Genomic DNA, 19,041 nt, shown 5'->3' with positions numbered 1-19,041 from the left:
ACCGAGTGGAAAGAACTTTTCCATTCTAATGCAACACTTTTCACCGCCCGCTAAGGAATCGCATCCCGGACCGGATGGTACGGTCATCATAATTGATGCAAATGATCTTTGGAAAACTGGCATCGGAAAAGCGAGTTCCACTAGGAACGTACTCCCTCGGGTTGGATAGGAGTAGCGAACACACACACACAAACATTGCATTGTCTTCACTATGGTAGAGATGTCCGGCCGCCTTTACCGACCCGAAAACAATCCAAGTTTTTCCTTCAGTCCACGTGCATGCCAGCGTATACTTTCACGGGACCATCTAAACCTTCCACGGGAGTGGAAATTGTAGAAATTTTATTATTCGATTTTCCACCCCGTATTACCTGACCCGACTGCTGGCGGAAACGAAGCGCCTGGTGTATCAAGAAAAGAATACTTTGTCCACCGAGCGCTTTCCCAAGCAATCGTCCCATGCCCCATTGGGACGACCAACGCCACGCAAACAAACAACTCTGCGAAGATTCTGCTTTGGATGGTGAAAAAGTCCAACAACCAGCGCACCGTGACAAGAGATGACCTCCCGCGAAACTCATAGTTGTAGTGGTGGTGGTGGTAGCAAATTTAAATTTATATTGTGAAACTTTTATGAAGCAGGTAATAAAGATAAGAAATAAACTGTGAACTTGTTTGCCTTGTTTGTACGGGTCTTCCGCTCATCCGCTGACGGTGTCATTATACAAGCATCGCAATTTAAAAGTGTCCACCACCTCAAAAGTAAAACGCACAATAGGTACTCACGGTTTGGGACTCGAAGGATGGTCACAGGAATCGATGCAACTTCGAGTCTTTCCGTTGCACTTTCGTAGAGGCGTCAATATTCAGCCTTTTCCTACTCGCTGCTTCCTAAATGCTAAATGGATCATAAATACGATTACAGAATAGAATATGCACTCTGCTAAGGGAGGCTTTATTTTTTTAACATAAAATAAAATAATAACTTTAATCCTACCATGCAAACACTGTGGTTACTAGCTTCATAAGCTGATTTTCTTTCTTGATTTTAGGCAAGGCCTCTTCATGCACTTTCACTTTTCACTTTCACAAATGGGTGGCGAAAGCCACCACCTAAACCTTCATTTCCAACCATCTTGCCGGATTGCTGATGGTCATCGTATCGACGGTCTTTATATCGACGCCTCGCAGCGAGAAGCGCATAAGAACGTTGTTCAGGATGTGACTATACCCATGTCCACCGAATGAAGTCTGCAAAAGAACGAATTGGAAAGTAAGCAATAGTAATGACGATTGTTCTAGAGTCTTCTCTTACCAGTCGATGCTTGGTGTGGATATCGTGTGCCATCAGGATGCGTTCCTCGAATCCCTCGCTTATGAGACGAACAATTTTCTGAATACGCTGCTCGTCCGACTGCATGTACGACTCCGGATTAAGCTGATAGTACGAACACTCCGTGCCGAATAGATCGAACTGGCAGTATGTACCCAGCTTGGCAAACTCGAGCAGATCCTCGTCGCTGAACAGCGTACGATCGAGATGCGACATGACGCACTTGGCCGCACTGCCGCCCGCCTCCAGATACAGCCGAACGATCTCGAACGGTGCGTCCCGTTCACGGCCCGGATGAAACGAAACACCGCACCCAATGGCGGCCTGCACTTCGGCCGTCGCCTGAATGGCATTCCGCTCGAACTGACTGATCGGCCAGCCGCTGCCCACCTCACCGATGAAACCACACTTTACCGGATCATCAAGCCCGGCCACTTCCACCCCGAACAGGAGCTCCTTCGTGTACAGATCCGTCATGCGCTCGACGCTCATCGCTAGCGTGACCTCATCCTGCATCGCATGGATGTAGTGACCCGTACCGGCGATCACATGCACATTCGCTTCCTTCGACACATCGTACATCAGCTTCAGATTACGTCCGAGACCGTGTGATGTATTTTCGACGATTGCACCACCCCCGAATTTCTTGTACGCCACCACATCCTTCGTGACCGCCTGGTGCGTATCGAAGTCTTCAAAGTTGATATTGTACCGGCTTCCGTAAGGGTACTGCTTCACGTAGCCAACGTTTTCCAGCGTAATCCGCCGGCTGACAAACTCCTCGACCGCATCCGGCGGTGCGGAATACATTTTGTCAAAGTTGAGCGAAAAATGCTCATGGGTAAGCGTGTAACCAAGCTGTTCCGGATCGACCGGGCCACGCACTGAAAGGCACAAGCAAACAGGAAAAACAGTCAATAACAAAACAAACAATTCGTGTTTACCACTTTCTTCCAATACGCACCTGTTTGAACCTTCATCCTGAAGCACGTGATAAGTTCTCGTCGGAAGGTATTTTTCCACTAGCTTCGACGGCACTTGCGGCGTGCTGTTTTATATTCCACAGCCTCACGAGACACGATAATTGACCCCACCACTGGAACCAGACCGTGGTGCACACGACTACAATGACGAAGATCGTCTCGGCGATGCGCTGGCGTTATCTCGAGAGCATTATCTACGCTTCAAAATTGACTGGAACTGACTGGAGTATTTTTAAACAAATTTGAAGACCGCAAAATGGCTTCTTTCTTTCCCGAGCTTGCAGCGATATTATTCTATCCTTTATTGCCGGTTCGTGTTCTATGGATAGGTTCAATTATGTCCCATATTATTGGCCTATATCGAAGAGCATAGAATAATGCATCAGCCGGTAGCATTACTCCTTCCACATCTTACTTACCAACAGGTAGGTGTCCGATAAAAAAAAATAATCAAAAATGTTTATCAACAAAATCCGTCGGCCCCACTACCTTGCGTCTCATCCATGAAAACCTGATCCAAGGCCTCTGGTTGTTGTTTACTTCTGAATCTCTACGAGAGCCTCCCTGGATTTATCTATTTTTAAGAAAGACGAAAATGGAATAAATAAACAAACGAACCTCATCGTAGGTGGAGATAATGAATATGTACGTCGGGTTAGCTCCTTTGTCGTCTGGTATGCATTTGAAATGCTCCACAAATTGTTTTGAGTCAGACAAATGCACAAAATGGTTTATTTTACACACAAAATTAGAAATAAGCTTTGCAAAACAATATGATTTATAAAAAAACATACCGCATTTGAGGACCCCTCGGCGCCCTAAATTCATCTGTCAATGTCAGCTGATCCGGCAACACAAACCGTAAACATAATTCTTCTCGCACAACACAGTACCTCATCAGAATGCCGAAAAATGCCGATGCCGAAAAGAATAATCCCTGTTTGAAGGTAAGTTTCTTGTATGGCGTGTTAGTGAACTGAACCTTTCCGAATAACACGTCGGCCACTATCACTTTGCTTCGCAGGAACAAGAATTATCGTACAAATGCCTAAGCAAGAACAATTTCGACCACGGCAAGTGTGAGCTGTATTATGCAAACTACAACAATTGCAAAGAGTTTTGGGTAATGCTTTTGTTATCATCACAGTAGTGCGGCACTTATTTACATCGCTAATTCTCTTTCAACACTTCTAGAACAAGGTGCGTGCGGATCGGCGGGCCCAAGGAATCTTCCCTCACCTGCCGGATGTGGCCGATCGGGAGAATATTAAGGCAGAATACATGAAGACAAAACCGGCATGAAACGCGTCGCTCCGGCGCTACACGTCATTGTAGCAAATAAATAAAAACAATCACGTAGAGTTAATCAACCGACAAAGCCAAGGATTTTTTTTATTCAACAGAAAGGGAAAAACGAGTTTGCGAATTTGACGGTATGTTTTGCGAATGCTATTAACAAATGTATTTCATAACGATTGTAAAGAGAAAACGAGTTGAAATTATTTTTCCCGCGCTGGCATAAGCAATATACGCCACATAGGTTTTATGCCAGTAAAATCCAAACAAACAAACCTCAAAAGTGACATTTCTGATCCGCGGAATTATATTTTGCAGGAAATTGTTGGTCTACGGCATTTCGAACTGTGGGCCGTGAATCGGCTGAGTATCCCATTGTATCCCGTAATATTGTCGAAAATGACCTCCACCTTTCAAAGGTGGAGAAATGTACGAGCGTGCATGCTGTGCCCAAACCGTTCCAGCGTAACCGACAAGCAACCAGTGGACCCGCTTCAACGCATAACCTACCACAGACTGACGATGAACGTCGAACGGCGCGATCGGTGGCTTGAATTTTGTGGTTTCACGAAGGACAGCTGTGCCTCACTTAACCGCAAGTTCATCTGCAGCGATCACTTCGAGGCCGAATGCTTCGAGCGGGATCTACGCTCCGAGCTGCTGGACGGGGTAAAACGTATGGTTCTTAAAAAGGACGCCATCCCGACGATCCGTACTAAAGAGCAACAGCTCGGATGCCAACAAGACTCGGAGCCGAAAAACGATGAAGAGGTACGTAACAGACGGAAAGCGGAAGTGGAAAAACTTCTCTCCGGCGATTCAACCAACATGACGCCGATCATCAATCCGTTCAGAAAACATATTTGTAAAGAACGATCCAGCGCGAAACGACAAGCGTCTACCCTGAACCATTCCGCAAACTTCGCAAACGGATCAAAATTGCCCCGCGTATTGACCTCATCGGGCGCAACTGACCTACTGCAACGTATCACGCAGCTCGAGCAGGTCACCAACGAGCAGAGTAAACTGATCGAACAGCTGCAACGTACGATCGACCAAAAGACTGAAAAAATAAACTTTGCCAAAGCGGAAATGGTGAATATCGCCATCGCGCTGCAGGACATGAAAGATCACGAAAATAGGCACGTTAGTGATCGTGTGGCGCAGCTCCTTTCGGGCCGTTTTAGCGAAGGGCAACTCACTGCCATCACAACGGATGCAACAGGAACATCCCAGCAAACGTTTTGGACCGATGATGATCTCATCAAAGCCCTCGAGCTGCGACGCATCAGCGTAGAAGCCTTTCGCTATGTGGTACAGCGATTAAATTATCCTCTTCCAGACGCAGCGCAAATCGAGCGGTGGATTCACAGTGTTTATCTCGAAACCGGTAGCAACAGGAAAGCATTCTGTTTGCTGGAGCTGCACGCTGCCTCCCTCTCTCGCCAGGAGTTGATCTGCACGCTAAATATTTCGTGTACTGCCTCGCCCATACGATACCATTACGATTGCACGAGAGATCAAATAATAGGGCCGGATGCACAGTTGCATTGCATTACCGTGCAAGGCATTTTCTCCGACTGGATACAACTTGTGCATGTGAATTTCGATATCAACTACAGTCAGCAGTTGTTGGCGGAAATACTTACCAAACTACATCGAATAGGCTATCACGTGGTTGCTATAACGACAGCCTGTGATCGCTATGCGGCGTGTATGTGGACTGAGCTGGGCGTCTGCTACGATCAACATTTCATCAGACACCCGGTATCGGCCGATTACGTCTATATGTACGTCTGTCCAGACAGTACGCTGAACGCCATCCATCGGATCCTTGTTACCGATGGGTTTGTGATGCAGCAAACGAATGTAATGATCACCAAAGACAATGTATTGCTCACATTGGCCCGTTTAATGGAATCGGCACAAGTGCGCACCGCTACAACGCTTAGCCTAGATCAACGCCATCTCGACAGTGCGGTAAATAGATTTGTAACAATTTTAAAAGCTATTCGCCTTTTCCGTACACTAAAGTGAAATAGTTATCCATTGTTTCCGCAGAATCTTGACGATCCCTTCGACACTTGCCTTTCCCGTCAGCTGATATCGCACGAAACATCTAGTGCACTAAAAATGCTCGCCCAGAACTGTGGCGATGATGACACGCTTGCCACGCTGGGAACACTCTTCGAAATTTTTACCGATTGGTACGAGCTCTGCACCAGCACGGCATATGATTCGTGGAAGGATCAAAAGCAACACCAACCGTCTTCCATTACCTGCCTTCCGTACGGATCGTACGAAGATGAACAGAACATCATCCTCGACGCAATGTACGATGTAATGGAAAACTTTCGCTGCACCACCGCAGACAACAATTTCCTCCGTGAGGGTGTGCTGATGTCGATCAACTCGATGCGCAAATTGTTGCCCGACTTGAGACGCGATTATCCCGGCCGTATTAGTTCTATACCCATGGAACGGCTTGGATCCTCGCCGGTTCGTTGTACAATGGTGAACCTTCGTTGCTCATTAAGAAACGCCTCCGCTGGGACGAGGCTACTTACCGGAAACGAAGTGCTCGTCCATCTGTGCAACTCCATCTTGAACGATGCCCAATACTCACACATTTCCAACCGTATACTCCAGTTGAGCAGGCTGCCTATGACACCTTTGCGGGAGAGCGTGAATCCTAAGGATGAACAGAACGAGCTGGATGTTCGCGGCATAACAGGGCAGAACGTTTGTTCTTATCTTACCAAATTTATCGCTGCCAGCCTTCTTCATAAGTACGACTATCTTGGTGAGCGAATCGTAGAGCTCGATCGTTCGAACGATCAATACGTGGTCCGACACGACAGCAAGAAGATGATTGATGGCGTAGTGCCTTCCGCCCTATGGACGGAACAAGCGAAAGTACTCGAATTCTATCTGAGCAACGACGTAGTACAACAACAGACGCCCTCGCTAGTAGAAAATTTAGTGAACCGCATTCACGATCAACATCCCCGAATGGGACGCGACCTGGTGGAAATGTACGTTAGGAAAAGGATTGCGATTCAACTGCAGTTACTCAATGTAGAACTGGACGTATCGAGTATAGAATAAACACAATTTGAACAAAGCCAACAGTACCTGTCAGTCTTACACATTCCTAGGCCCCTCCCCAATAGTCTCCAGAGGATGAATCGTTTTTCTGTGTATTATTTGCTATCAACAGGGAGTCACAATTCAGCAATGGATGTTCCATTTAAAGAATCCGTTTCCTTGTATCTTATTTCTGTTTCTTGTTCAAATGCAAAATGCAAAGTCTAGTTGACAACAACACTCGTTTTTTTCGGTTTATTATCTACACAAATTAAGAAAGGTTGTATTCGGAATGGTTACTAATTATAAGTTTACAAGTACTTCATGTTTTCTCATATGATTTTTAAAAGTATAAACTGTCACATCCTTTTCACATACAGAACATTTTTTAAAATTATGATTTCTCCGGTGATCCAACAATTGTTTCCGGCTTGTATAAGATTTTTCACACTTATTGCAACGGAAACATTGTGTTTTCTTATTAGCTGGTCGATGCATCGTAGCAATATGCTGCTGCAAAGTACATTTTTGAGTATACCGTCTATCACACAGCTCACATTTGAAACCACCTAACGGTTCCACTAGATGATTTTCTATATGCATTTGTATCACGGTGATTCCCATCATTTTCCCACATATGTGACACAGCTGTTGAATATGACTTCGCCGGTGCTGTTGCCACAAAGCCTTGTGATGGAACGCTTTATTACACTGCTCACAGACATAGGATTTTTTCTGTGATTCTGTGTCTTCATTTTCTTCGTGCTTCAAAGTAATGTGCCATTTCAGTCCACCATAATTTTTATACTCTTTGCAACACAAATCACAACGAAAGCGTTTGTCGTCCGGTGCATGTGTGTGTTTCAAATGAGCTTTGAGGGTAGCAGATTTTACCATTTTTTTACACTGTGGGCACGATATCCAAATATGATACTTTCTGTGATTTTTTAATTGTACAATGTTGTCAAAGGATTCATCGCATTCAATGCAAGTGTAGGATTTTTCAGAACCTTTTAATGGATGATACAATGCATTGTGGGTTTTAAGTGTGATTATATGTTTATATGATTTGTTGCATATTTTACACCGAAAGGGTGGGCCATCTAGCGCATGTTCGTCAATTGCATGATGCAACGTATTGTGCTCTTCAAGACTAAGTTTTGTTCTGAAAAATATATTCATATTTTTATTATTGTATGCGGCACATTTTTCACACCGAAAGGGTGGGCCATCTGGCGCATGTGTTAAAAGCCTAATTCGACCACTTTGCTGGCAAGCGTTTGGCTGTTCAGAAGCATGGCCATTCTCACCAATGGGTATACTTTTTGAATTCACCTTCGAATGCCGCTGAAATGTTTCTTCTTGTTTGGATTGGTGTTGCGACTCAATGTGCTTTTCAAGACTTAATTTTGTTTCGAAAGAAGCCAGTGGCACAATCGCCGAATCTTTTTGAATTTTCGTTTGTTCAGGCACACACAATGGGTCCTGGAGAGATTGCCTATCCAAAGGAATAATTGTCGAATCTTTTTGAATTGTCATTTGTGCAGCTAGGCTCGACGGGTCCGGCGATGAGTGTTTTGACGACAAGTGCAGTACCAAATCATTTGAATCCATTTTTACCTGTCCGTGGGCTAAACTAGGTTCTACAAATGAACTTGGTGACAATCTTTCCGCGTGGAGTAATGCTTTTGGTACTACGTCGTATGAGCTTTCACACTGATCCATAAAAATATGAAAAAAAGCATTTTATGATTTGCAACAACTCATGGGTTAACTATATTATGTTCGTGTTTGAAAATGATGCGCTTACCTGAGGCTTGTTATTACTTGATACAACACTTTCCTCGAACCCGGTATCCCTCCAATTATCAGAAATATGATTGGGATCGCTGTATACATCGAAAGGCTCTATTTTGACTTCCCCAATTTCTATCTCATCCGTGCTAATACTGGGCACAATAACTTTAGAAGCAGCGTGATCTTGCTGGCGGATGTCTTCCAAAGGATTTTCATCACACGGCTCAAACTTCACTATTTCGATGTTTATATCGTCTACGAACCCATTATGTGATAATAGACAGTCTTCAGAAGTATCTGCTTCTCTTCTAGTATTTACTATGTGTTTGAATTCCGATTCTTCGGCCATGTTTTGCTGGTCATGGGAGATCGAGAAATTTATTGTTTTATTCCACTATCATGAAAATGAACACAGATAATTACCTGTTCCTACCGAAAAGGCATAGAAGGGCACATAAACAATACACGGAACCTCGCTACAAATGTCCGTTTAATCTTTCCAATACAAGTTTTAGCTGGGAGATGAATTATTCCCAATTTTTCGGAACACAATTCCCACTGCCTTCTGGATTGTGGAGGCCTTTTCAAATATTTTTGTTTACAATACATTTCGTTCCGCAACTGTCAAATTGTGGAACATACTGAGAACCCAGTGAAAATAAATCTATTATGATGCATTTTGAACAGAGCGCAACTGGCGAGGGCAACACGTGCTGCTCTATCAGTTTTTTGAGAGGTGAAAGAAGCCACCCGGCTCAAAACCTCTATAAAATATATATACTACTACTACTCTACCAGTTTAACTAAATCGGTCAAAGTCAATCGTACTAAATCAGTCTCGATAAATTACATCCTTCTATCATACCCTAAATTTCTAGAACCATTATTTAGATTAAGTAACGCGGGATGTATTTGAAACATAATCACGTTTTTGCTTTCCTGCATGGGGAATTAGAATTGTGCTTGAACATCTATTAACGCGTTTCACCTCTTTAGATTTCTTCATTATAGCTATTGGACAAAATATGCCTCAATTATCGTATAATTTTCCCCAATTCTTTACGACATTTAGGATTGGCCTTATGGTAAATTATTTCTTTGTTTCGTTTTGAAATTGTATTTGCCAAATTTTGAAGGACGAGACACTTTGTACCAATACATCCCAGTGATAATAATTAAACAAAGTTCGTTAAAACAAATGCTCCAGCATCTCCCATAGTATACAGCTATGGGAGCCACAGCTCTACTGCTTCAATAATAATCGGAGTAAACTTTTAATCATTTAAAAACGATCTTGCATTCGGCTTTTCCGCTATGGAATGGAATAGTTTTTTGGAATACATTAGAATAAACCCAGTGTTGAATGATGGATGCAACTCTTGGTTGAATATCAATGATTTATTTGCTTGTCATACATAAAGAAAGATCATATCAGGATATTTACAAATTTACAAGTCTACAAGTTGCTCATGTTTTTTCATATGATATTTAAACTGAGGCTTTGTCACATTCTTTTCACATATAGGACATTTTTTGAAATGATGGATTCTCCGGTGAGCTCTCAATTGCTTCCTGTTCTTAAACGGTTTTTCACACTGATTGCAACGAAAACATTCATTTTTATCAGTTAATCGATGGATCAAAGCAATGTGGTGCTGCAAAGAACTTTTATGACTCAACCGTTTGTTACACAGCTCACATTTGAAACCACCTAACCCTCTCGCTAGATGATCGTCTATATGCATTTGAATCACGGTGATTCCCATCATTTTCCCACATATGTGACACAGCTGTTGAATATGACTTCGCCGGTGCTGTTGTAACAAAGCCTTGTGATGGAACATTTTTTTGCACTGCTCACAAACATAGGTTCGTTTCTGTGACTCGTCGTCATCTGCTGTGTGCTTCAAGGTAATGTGCCATTTCAGCCCAGCCTTGCTTGAATACAGTTTGCCACACGAATCACAACGAAAACGTTTGTCGTCCGGTGCATGTGTGTTCAAATGTGTTTTAAGGACTCTCAGTTTTATCTGTTTTTTACACTGTGGACACGGTATCCGAATGTGAGAATTTCTGTGAAACTTTAATTGTATAATGTTATGAAAAGTTTTATCACATTCATTGCAAGTGTACGATTTTTCAGAACCGTCTAATGGATGATGCAATGCATTGTGGGTTTTAAGTGTGATTTTATGTTTATATGATTTGTTGCATATTTTACACCGAAAGGGTGGGCCATCTAGCGCATGTTCGTCAATTGTATGATGCAACGTATTGTGCTCTTCAAGACCAATTTTTGTTTTGAAAAGTATGTTGTTACACTTTTCACACCGAAAGAATGGGCCACCTGGCGCGTGTATTTCAACAGGCTGCTTTAAAAGACTTATTGGACAACTTTGCTTGCAATCGTTTGGTTGTTCAGAAGCATGGCTCTTCTCACCAATGGGTATACTTTTTGAATTCACCTTCGAATACCAGTGAAATGTTTCTTCTTGTTTGGATTGGTGTTGCGATTCAATGTGCTTTTCAAGACTTAATTTTGTTTCGAAAGATTCGTTACAGTTTTCACATCGAAAGAGAAAAACCTTTATATTTGTATTTTTACATAAAATCACTTTTCCACTTGCCACGCACTCATCGTTTGTATGTCCGTTTATGTTAGCTCTGGACATGGTAAGCTGCACGCTTCGTGCTCGGCCTTCTGCTACTTCATCCAGTATTGTTGAGCCGCATCCATGTAACTTTGATTTGTGCTTGGCCAAATAGTACTCGCTTCTAAGCGATTTGTTACATATGTCACACCGCCATAGTTGAACATGAGTCCTAATATGTTTTGATAAGAGTTCTAAGCTATTAAATGATTTGTCACATTTATTGCAAGCGTAAGCATGCCCAATCGGTGCATGCATTGCGGTCGCTTCTTCAACTTGTTTCGGCATCGTCAGTGGCACAATCGCCGAATCTTTTCGAATTGTCGTTTGTTCAGGCACACACAATGGGTCCTGGAGAGATTGCCTATCCAAAGCAATAATTGCCGAACCTTTTTGAATTGTCATTTGTGCAGCTAGGCTCGACGGGTCCGGCGATGAATATTTTGACGACAAGTGCAGTACCAAATCATTCGAATCAATTTTTACCTGTCCGTGGGCTAAACTAGGTTCTACAAATGAACTTGGTGACGATCTTTCCGCGTGGAGTAATGCTTTTGGTACTACGTCGTATGAGCTATCACACTGGTTCTTAAAAATATGAAGAAAACCATTTTATGATTTGCAACAACTCATGGGTTAACTATATTATGTTCGTGTTTTTTCGCTTACCTGGGGCTTGTTATTACTTGATACAACACTTTCCTCGATTCCGGTATCCCTCCAATTATCAGAAATATGATTGGGATCACTGTATACATCGAAAGGCTCTATTTTGACTTCCCCAATTTCTATCTCATCCGTGCTAATACTGGGCACAATAACTTTAGAAGCAGCGTGATCTTGCTGGCGGATGTCTTCCAAAGGATGTTCATCACACGGCTCAAACTTCACTATTTCGATGTTTATATCGTCTACGAACCCATTATGTGATAATAGACAGTCTTCAGAAGTATCTGCTTCTCTTCTAGTATTTACTATGTGTTTGAATTCCGATTCTTCGGCCATGTTTTGCTGTTCATGGGAGATCGAGAAATGTATTGTTTTATTCTACTATCATGAAAATAAACACAGATAATTACCTGTTCCTACCGAAAAGATATAGAAGTGCACATAAACAATACACGGAACCTCGCTGTTAATGTCCGTTTAATCTTTTCAGTATGAGTTTTAGCTGGGAGATGAATTATTCCCAATTTTTCGGAACACAATTCCCACTGCCTTCTATCGTGGAGGCCTTTTCAAGTATTTTTGTTTACAATACATTTCGTTCCGCAACTGTCAAATTGTGGAACATACTGAGAACCCAGTGAAAATAAAACTGTTATGATGCTTTTTTGAACAGAGCGCAACTGGCGAGGGCAACACGTGCTGCTCTATCAGTTTAACTAAATCGGTCAAAGTCAATCGTACTAAATCAGTCTCGATAAATTACATCCTTCTATCATACCCTAAATTTATGGAACCATTTATTTTGATTAAGTAACGCGGAATGTATTTGAAACATAATCACGTTTTTGCTTTCCTGCATGGTGAATTAGAACTGTACTTGAACATCTATTAACGCGTTTCACCTCTTTAGATTTCTTCATTATAGCTATTGGACAAAATATGCCTCAATTATCGTATAATTTTCCCCAATTCTTTACGACATTTAGGATTGGCCTTATGGTAAATTATTTCTTTGTTTCGTTTTGAAATTGTATTTGCCAAATTTTGAAGGACGAGACACTTTGTACCAATACATCCCAGTGATAATAATTAAACAAAGTTCGTTAAAACAAATGCTCCAGCATCTCCCATAGTATACAGCTATGGGAGCCACAGCTCTACTGCTTCAATAATAATCGGAATAAACTTTTAATCATTTAAAAACGATCTTGCATTCGGCTTTTCCGCTATGGAATGAAATAGTTTTTTGGAATACATTAGAATAAACCCAGTGTTGAATGATTGATGCAACTCTTGGTTGAATATCAATGATTTATTTGCTTGTCATACATAAAGGAAGATCATATCAGGATATTTACAAATTTACAAGTCTACAAGTCGTTCATGTTTTTTCATATGATGTTTAAACTGAGGCTTTGACACATTCTTTTCACATATAGGACATTTTTTGGAATTATGAATTCTCCGGTTAGCTATCAATTCCTTCCTTTTCTTAAACGGTTTTTTACACTGTTTGCAACGGAAACATTGTGTTTTAGGCTTCTTATTAGCTGGTCGATGCATCGAAGCAATGTGCTGCAGGAAAGTACATTTATGAGTATACCGTTTGTCACACAGCTCACATTTGTAACCACCTAACGGTTCCACTAGATGATTGTCTATATGCATTTGAATCACGGTGATTCCCATCATTTTCCCACATATATAACACAGCCGTTGAATATGACTTCGCCGGTGCTGTTGCCACAAAATCTTGTATTCGAACGATTTATTACACTGCTCACAAACATAGGATGTTTTCTGTGACTCGTCATTGTTTTCTTCGTGCTTCAAAGTAATGTGCCATTTCAGTCCACTATATTGTTTATACTCTTTGCAACACAACTTACAACGAAAACGTTGGGTGTTCGGTACATGTACTCGTAAATGGGATTTAAGCGATTGCTTATTAAACATTTTTTTACACTGTGGGCACGGTATCCGAATGTGGGACTTTCTGTGAAACTTTAATTGTATAATGTTATGAAAGGATTCATCGCAATCATTGCAAGTGTACGATTTTTCAGAACCGTTTAATGGGTGATGCAATGCATTGTGGGTGTAAAGTGTGCGTATTTGTTTATATGATTTGTTGCATATTTTACACCGAAAGGGTGGGCCATCTAGCGCATGTTCGTCAATTGCATGATGCAACGTATTGTGCTCTTCAAGACTAAGTTTTGTTTTGAAAAATATATTCATATTTTTATTATTGTATGCGGCACATTTTTCACACCGAAAGGGTGGACCATCTGGCGCATGTGTTTCAACAGGCTGCTTTAAAAGACTTATTGGACAACTTTGCTTGCAATCGCAGGGCTGTTCCGAAGCATAGCTCTTCTCACCAGTCGGTATACTTTTTGTATTCACCTCCGAATTCCGTTGAAATATTTCTTCTTGTTTGGATTGGTTTTGCGACTCAATGTGCTTTTCAAGACTTAATTTTGTTTCGAAAGATTCGTTACAGTTTTCACATCGAAAGAGAAAAACTTTTATGTTTGTGTTGTTACAGTCTGCTGCAAGTAAAATCGGACGCTTGAAAAATGAGACGGTCTGCTGTCTTTCCACAAGCCTACAGCATTCCCGGAACCGAATATTGACCTTCAACGTATACAGTTCTATTCATTAACTCTTTCACTATGTAAGTAAATTGAAAACGAAATCAAAATCTATTGTTTTACTGAGATACGGCTCAAAATATGCGCGAAGACCCGAAAAGCGGACACGCAAGTAAAATCGGACAGCTAGGTTTCTTTGCCGTTTGGTGCACTTCAAGTGGTCGCATGTCGTTGTACCTGCACTTTTATTAGTTGGCCACTATTGTTCTTTGTACTTGATTTATAGGTACCCAAATTATCATACAAAAAACCCATAAAAAATAACGATAAGCTGACGAGAATGCAAACAAAGATTGTAACTATTTCACTGTGGATTATTTGTAATGTTTTAGTTAAAATTTAGCTAAAAATTATTTTTTATCATAAGTTTCTAACACAATTCACTTTATGCAATGCAAATAATCAAAACAGGTGTTTGAAATTCAGCATTTTCTCAAGTTTTCACTTGTAGCTAAAAAAAACTTGTAGCCGTTTTGGCGTGCTTCCAACTTATATTTTGTAATTTTCTTTACATAAACTCTTTAGTTTACGTCTTTCAATTATCACAAGAAGTTTTAAATTGGTTTGTAGTCGTACAACCACCACCATAAGTTCCTACAAGTGCTTTGTTACCCACAAGTGTATTGTTATTGGATGACGGTAGTGAGCAGTTTGGGCAGTTGAATAATACCCATAATCTAGTATCCAGCAATGTGTGTTTTGGATTATAATCTTGATAGAATACAAAATATTACTTCAAATGTTAGTTATTAGGTGCTAGGTTTTGACTTAATTTTGTAAATATTGATGTAATACACCTTGTTCATGATGCCGTGTATGACATGCAGCTTCCCAGGAACTTCGACGGAGTTACGATACCATATGATTGATCAATCATGTCCAAACTTCAAGATTTTTTTAACTGATATGAAAGCTAATGGTTAATACCTTTGACTGTGTTAATATATATGATGAATTTTCTTCATTTAACCATTGTTTTCTTACTTTAAGAACTCTTCTTCCCACGTTTCCAAGTGGGTTACTGGGTTATGCTTCATTGATCTCGTTAAACTCAGGGTTCAGTAATGAAATTAACAAACTTTCATTTCACAAGATTATTCAATCCTATTCTGGTTTCCTCGTAAGTAGTTTCCCTTCATGTTTTGATCATCTTATTGACCATAATCTGGGCCATAATCCCATCTGATACTAACAAGTTTAAGTTTGTTGCTTCTGTGAAAAATTTGAGTATTTTTGTTTCTTCACTTTGTTGTCTACCTTGCAACTACAAAGAACAATAGTGGCCAACTCATATTTGTGGTACTAGAACGACCTAAAGTCACTTGCAGTGCGCCAAACGGCAAAGAAACCTAGCTGTCCGATTTTACTTGCGTGTCCGATTTTCGGGTCTTCGCGCACATTTTGCGCCGAATCTCAGTAAAACAATCGATTTTGATTTTGTTTTCATTTTTCTTACGTAGTGAAAGAGTTAACGAAAAGAATTGTATACGTTGAAGGTCAATATTCGGATCCGGGAATGCTGTAGGCTTGCGGAAAGACAGCAGACCTTCTCATTTTTTGAGTGTCCGATTTTACTTGCAGCAGACTGTACATAAAATCACTTTTTCACTTACCACGCACTCATCGTTTGTTTGTCTGTTTATGTTAGTTCTGGGCATGATAAGCTGCAGGCTTCGTGCTCGGCCTTCTGCTACTTCATCCAGTATTGTTGAGCCGCATCCATGCCACTTTGATTTGTGCTTGGCCAAATAGTACTCGGTTCTAAGTGATTTGTTACATACCTCACACCGCCATAATTGAACATGAGTCCTAATATGTTTTGATAAGAGTTCTAAACTGTTGAATGATTTGTCGCATTTATTGCAAGCGTAAGCATGCCCAATCGGTGCATGCATTGCGGACGTTTCTTCAACCTGTTTCGGCATCGCCAGTGGAACAATCGACGAATCTTTTTGAATTGTCGTTTGTTCAGGCACACACAATGGGTCCTGGAGACATTGATTATCCAGAAGAATAATTGCCGAGTCTTTTTGAATTGTCATTTGTGCAGCTAGGCTCGACGGGTCCGGCGATGACTGGTTTGACGACAAGTGCAGTATCAAATCATTTGAATCCATTTTTACCTGTTCGTGGGCTAAACTAGGTTCTACAAATGAACTTGGTGACGATATCTCCGCGTGGAGTAAAGCTTTCTGCATAACATCATATGAGCTATCACACTGGTCCTTAAAAATATGATGAAAACCATTTGCAACAACTAATTACGTTTTTGTTCAAAATTGATGCACTTACCTGGGGCTTGTTGTTACTTGATACAACAGTTTCCTCAATTCCGGTATCCCTCCAATTATCAGAAATATGATTGGGATCATCATATTCACCAAAAGGCTGTAATTTTACTTCCCCAATTTCTATCTCATCCGTGCTAATACTGGGCACGACAACTTTAGAAACATGATCTTGCTGGCGTACTGCCGGATCGAACATCAACGACATATCGTCCACAGGATGTTCATCGCACGGGTCAAACTTCACTATTTCAATTTTTATATCGTCTTCGAACCCATTATGTGATAAAGGATAGTCTTCAGTAGTTTCTGCTTCTGTTCTAGTATTTACTATGTGTTTGCTTTCCGATTCTTCGGCCATCTTTTACTGGTCATGGGAGATCGAGAAATGTATTGTTTTATTCTACTATCATGAAAATGAACATAGGTAAATACCTGTCCCAACGCTGTAAATGTCCGTTTAATCTTTTCAGTATAAGTTTTAGCTGGGAGATGAATTATTCTCAATTTTTCGGAACAACAGTACGCTCTGCCTGCACGATCAAACTAATGTTTTGTTTACAATTTAATCCGTCAGCTGGCGGCGTGTTAACCCTGTGAAAAGAAAGCTCTCCAGCATTTTGAGCATTTTTGCATTTTGTTCAGATGTGCTACACTTTTAGCAAGACTAAACTAAATCAGGCAAATTAAGTTTCATTGCACTGGTAGGCCTTAATTTCTAAATTTTTTGACCATGCAGTAAGAGGAAACACCGTGTGATCTCTTTAAAACATAATCACGTTTTCGCTTGTATCGTCGGTGGATTAAAATTGTATTTACTCCAATCACGTCGTATATAAAATTAAAATTCTGAAAATGCTTTTGTGTATTACGCTACAAATAGCTAAATACATGCATGAACCGTATGAGTAAATTAAATTACCACACCCCTGTTACGAAGCTTGAAAGGATCAAGATTTTTTTATTTGTTATATACGCACGAGGTGCGAGTTCTATAACCTTAGGTTTAAACAAATCAAAATTATCAGAACATTTTTCTGGACGATAACTTATGCCGTCCTGTTCAGGAGAATTTGAAAATTTTCCGTCACTAGATAATCGTCTCCGAAGATGATTACGAGATTCACCTCAAACTCTAAAAGAAAGAAGAATACAATATTAACGTTTAGATTACATCATTGAACACCACCAACTATTATATTGGATCTGACTGCATACCAACTTTAAAATTCTTCGTTATAAGCGTCGGACAAGTGAACAGTCTGGGCAGCGTCATATAGATCGGTATAGGCACCTTCGGGCATACGTTGCCATCCGCTATTTGAATGTTTTGAATTTCAGTCGCATCCCGTGAATAGCCTTCCGCACAGCCACACGTTTCCACGCGGACCAGCTGTATCTCGATTGATTTGATTGCCACCTCGGTATGGTGCACCGTTACACTTCCGGTGAATGGTTTTGTAACGCAACAATCAGTAGAATCGAGCGTCCCGGAAAGTAGGAACCGCGGAATGGAGATGCGTTCTTTGGCAGTTTTCTGTAGTGTATCAGGACTGATGGAAAACTGTATCTCCTTCGACGGTCTCTCCACGACCGGTCGGTACTGGATGATGAACTGCTGTGTTTTTTGGATACTCTTCGCTAAAAAGCTACGCTTGATGTCACAACGCAGCATGTACGTTATGTTAACAAAAACACCGTGATAGGTTTCGTAAAGTGTTTTCGGTTCTTTAGGGCAAATGAGCGGAAATTCAAACGGAAATTCGTTTGTACCGATCAGAAGCTTTCCGGAAGGGGCAAGGTCCGTGTGCTGATTAAGCAATGTGATCGGTTTCACACTGTTGTATAGCGCCTCGAAGATACCAACGTTCTTGTTGCTGATTTGGAGGTTTACCGAACCCTCCAGAGCAAGTGTTATGCCGTCATGCTTACTCTCTGAACCACAAACTATTTGCACAATGCCAGACACCGTTTCCTGTGTAAAAACAAAACGTTTCCATGCAACTTTTGGGGAAAATGTTGTGTGCTCTCTACCTACCCCTTCGTAGTACACTTTATTAGCACGACGTAGTTTAATGTCCACGTTGATAGACATCTTCTGGAGCAAAACTGAACTCGTGTCTATCGCTTGTTGATTCTACTAAGAAACGCCTCGAATAAACTTCTTGTAATCCGGTAGGATGTTCCTAAAAACTATGCAACTGCACTGATAAGAGTTCCAAAATGTAGCTTATCAACAACAAACACGTACTGACAGTTTAAGCAACCCGGTGAAAAAGT

General features: G+C 41.1%; 8 protein-coding genes across 9 annotated transcripts; 2 read left to right on the top strand and 6 right to left on the bottom strand.

The window, feature by feature from the left end:
* Positions 1-999: 999 nt before the first annotated feature.
* Positions 1,000-2,555, bottom strand: LOC131287416 (phosphotriesterase-related protein). Its single transcript, XM_058316465.1, has 3 exons — positions 2,298-2,555; positions 1,316-2,217; positions 1,000-1,251 (listed from the first exon to the last, which is right to left on the bottom strand). The coding sequence occupies exons 1-3, from the start codon at positions 2,311-2,313 to the stop codon at positions 1,114-1,116; spliced, it is 1,056 nt and encodes a 351-aa protein (XP_058172448.1). The 5' UTR covers positions 2,314-2,555; the 3' UTR covers positions 1,000-1,113.
* Positions 2,556-3,175: 620 nt separating this feature from the next.
* LOC131288313 (coiled-coil-helix-coiled-coil-helix domain-containing protein 7) lies at positions 3,176-3,684 on the top strand. The gene is made up of 3 exons (XM_058317434.1): positions 3,176-3,263; positions 3,341-3,439; positions 3,511-3,684. Exons 1-3 carry the CDS (start codon positions 3,219-3,221, stop codon positions 3,616-3,618), a joined length of 252 nt encoding a protein of 83 aa, XP_058173417.1. The 5' UTR covers positions 3,176-3,218; the 3' UTR covers positions 3,619-3,684.
* A 358-nt stretch (positions 3,685-4,042) lies between these two features.
* Positions 4,043-6,736, top strand: LOC131286762 (uncharacterized). Its single transcript, XM_058315759.1, has 2 exons — positions 4,043-5,592; positions 5,674-6,736. Exons 1-2 carry the CDS (start codon positions 4,054-4,056, stop codon positions 6,718-6,720), a joined length of 2,586 nt encoding a protein of 861 aa, XP_058171742.1. The 5' UTR covers positions 4,043-4,053; the 3' UTR covers positions 6,721-6,736.
* Positions 6,737-6,955: 219 nt separating this feature from the next.
* LOC131289796 (zinc finger protein 287-like) lies at positions 6,956-7,924 on the bottom strand. Its single transcript, XM_058319108.1, has one exon. The coding sequence runs from the start codon at positions 7,879-7,881 to the stop codon at positions 7,003-7,005; it is 879 nt and encodes a 292-aa protein (XP_058175091.1). The 5' UTR covers positions 7,882-7,924; the 3' UTR covers positions 6,956-7,002.
* A 2,020-nt stretch (positions 7,925-9,944) lies between these two features.
* On the bottom strand, positions 9,945-11,627 carry LOC131285769 (zinc finger protein 808-like). Its single transcript, XM_058314626.1, has one exon. The coding sequence runs from the start codon at positions 11,550-11,552 to the stop codon at positions 9,945-9,947; it is 1,608 nt and encodes a 535-aa protein (XP_058170609.1). The 5' UTR covers positions 11,553-11,627.
* Positions 11,628-13,132: 1,505 nt separating this feature from the next.
* LOC131289795 (zinc finger protein 888-like) lies at positions 13,133-14,337 on the bottom strand. The gene has a single exon (XM_058319107.1). It carries the CDS (start codon positions 14,055-14,057, stop codon positions 13,179-13,181), a length of 879 nt encoding a protein of 292 aa, XP_058175090.1. The 5' UTR covers positions 14,058-14,337; the 3' UTR covers positions 13,133-13,178.
* A 1,333-nt stretch (positions 14,338-15,670) lies between these two features.
* LOC131285768 (uncharacterized) lies at positions 15,671-17,122 on the bottom strand. Its single transcript, XM_058314625.1, has 3 exons — positions 16,766-17,122; positions 16,352-16,698; positions 15,671-15,737 (listed from the first exon to the last, which is right to left on the bottom strand). Exons 1-3 carry the CDS (start codon positions 17,120-17,122, stop codon positions 15,671-15,673), a joined length of 771 nt encoding a protein of 256 aa, XP_058170608.1.
* Positions 17,123-17,693: 571 nt separating this feature from the next.
* LOC131286186 (vacuolar protein sorting-associated protein 26C) lies at positions 17,694-19,032 on the bottom strand. Of its 2 annotated transcripts, XM_058315107.1 has the most exons (4): positions 19,013-19,032; positions 18,800-18,954; positions 17,980-18,736; positions 17,694-17,896 (listed from the first exon to the last, which is right to left on the bottom strand). In XM_058315107.1, exons 2-4 carry the CDS (start codon positions 18,854-18,856, stop codon positions 17,811-17,813), a joined length of 900 nt encoding a protein of 299 aa, XP_058171090.1. In that variant the 5' UTR covers positions 18,857-18,954; positions 19,013-19,032; the 3' UTR covers positions 17,694-17,810. The 2 variants fall into 2 exon arrangements, with proteins under 2 accessions (XP_058171090.1, XP_058171089.1); XM_058315106.1 differs by lacking the exon at positions 19,013-19,032 and having other exon boundaries at positions 18,800-18,987.
* Positions 19,033-19,041: the final 9 nt, after the last annotated feature.

The sequence above is a fragment of the Anopheles ziemanni genome, chromosome 3 (genome assembly GCF_943734765.1).
Source record: "Anopheles ziemanni chromosome 3, idAnoZiCoDA_A2_x.2, whole genome shotgun sequence".
Classification (NCBI taxonomy): Eukaryota; Metazoa; Arthropoda; class Insecta; order Diptera; family Culicidae; genus Anopheles; species Anopheles ziemanni.
This window is presented reverse-complemented; position numbering and strand designations above follow the sequence as displayed.

What these genes read in the sequence shown, in the direction of transcription:
- LOC131286762 (XM_058315759.1), top strand. Translation starts at nt 4,054, where the DNA reads ATGCTGTGCCCAAACCGTTCCAGCGTAACCGACAAGCAACCAGTGGAC. An exon ending in AACGCCATCTCGACAGTGCG is followed by an intron (nt 5,593 to 5,673) that starts GTAAATAGATTT and finishes TTGTTTCCGCAG; the next exon opens with AATCTTGACGATCCCTTCGA.
- LOC131289796 (XM_058319108.1), bottom strand. Translation starts at nt 7,881, where the DNA reads ATGAATATATTTTTCAGAACAAAACTTAGTCTTGAAGAGCACAATACG.
- LOC131286186 (XM_058315107.1), bottom strand. Translation starts at nt 18,856, where the DNA reads ATGTCTATCAACGTGGACATTAAACTACGTCGTGCTAATAAAGTGTAC. An exon ending in ATAAAGTGTACTACGAAGGG is followed by an intron (nt 18,737 to 18,799) that starts GTAGGTAGAGAG and finishes GTTTTTACACAG; the next exon opens with GAAACGGTGTCTGGCATTGT. An exon ending in AACGAAGAATTTTAAAGTTG is followed by an intron (nt 17,897 to 17,979) that starts GTATGCAGTCAG and finishes TCTTTCTTTTAG; the next exon opens with AGTTTGAGGTGAATCTCGTA.
- LOC131285769 (XM_058314626.1), bottom strand. Translation starts at nt 11,552, where the DNA reads ATGACAATTCAAAAAGGTTCGGCAATTATTGCTTTGGATAGGCAATCT.
- LOC131287416 (XM_058316465.1), bottom strand. An exon ending in TCCACACCAAGCATCGACTG is followed by an intron (nt 1,252 to 1,315) that starts GTAAGAGAAGAC and finishes GTTCTTTTGCAG; the next exon opens with ACTTCATTCGGTGGACATGG.
- LOC131288313 (XM_058317434.1), top strand. Translation starts at nt 3,219, where the DNA reads ATGCCGAAAAATGCCGATGCCGAAAAGAATAATCCCTGTTTGAAG. An exon ending in AGAATAATCCCTGTTTGAAG is followed by an intron (nt 3,264 to 3,340) that starts GTAAGTTTCTTG and finishes TTTGCTTCGCAG; the next exon opens with GAACAAGAATTATCGTACAA. An exon ending in ACAATTGCAAAGAGTTTTGG is followed by an intron (nt 3,440 to 3,510) that starts GTAATGCTTTTG and finishes CAACACTTCTAG; the next exon opens with AACAAGGTGCGTGCGGATCG.
- LOC131285768 (XM_058314625.1), bottom strand. Translation starts at nt 17,122, where the DNA reads ATGGCCGAAGAATCGGAAAGCAAACACATAGTAAATACTAGAACAGAA. An exon ending in CAAGTAACAACAAGCCCCAG is followed by an intron (nt 16,699 to 16,765) that starts GTAAGTGCATCA and finishes CATATTTTTAAG; the next exon opens with GACCAGTGTGATAGCTCATA. An exon ending in GCAATGCATGCACCGATTGG is followed by an intron (nt 15,738 to 16,351) that starts GCATGCTTACGC and finishes TGTTCTTTGTAG; the next exon opens with TTGCAAGGTAGACAACAAAG.
- LOC131289795 (XM_058319107.1), bottom strand. Translation starts at nt 14,057, where the DNA reads ATGAATATATTTTTCAAAACAAAACTTAGTCTTGAAGAGCACAATACG.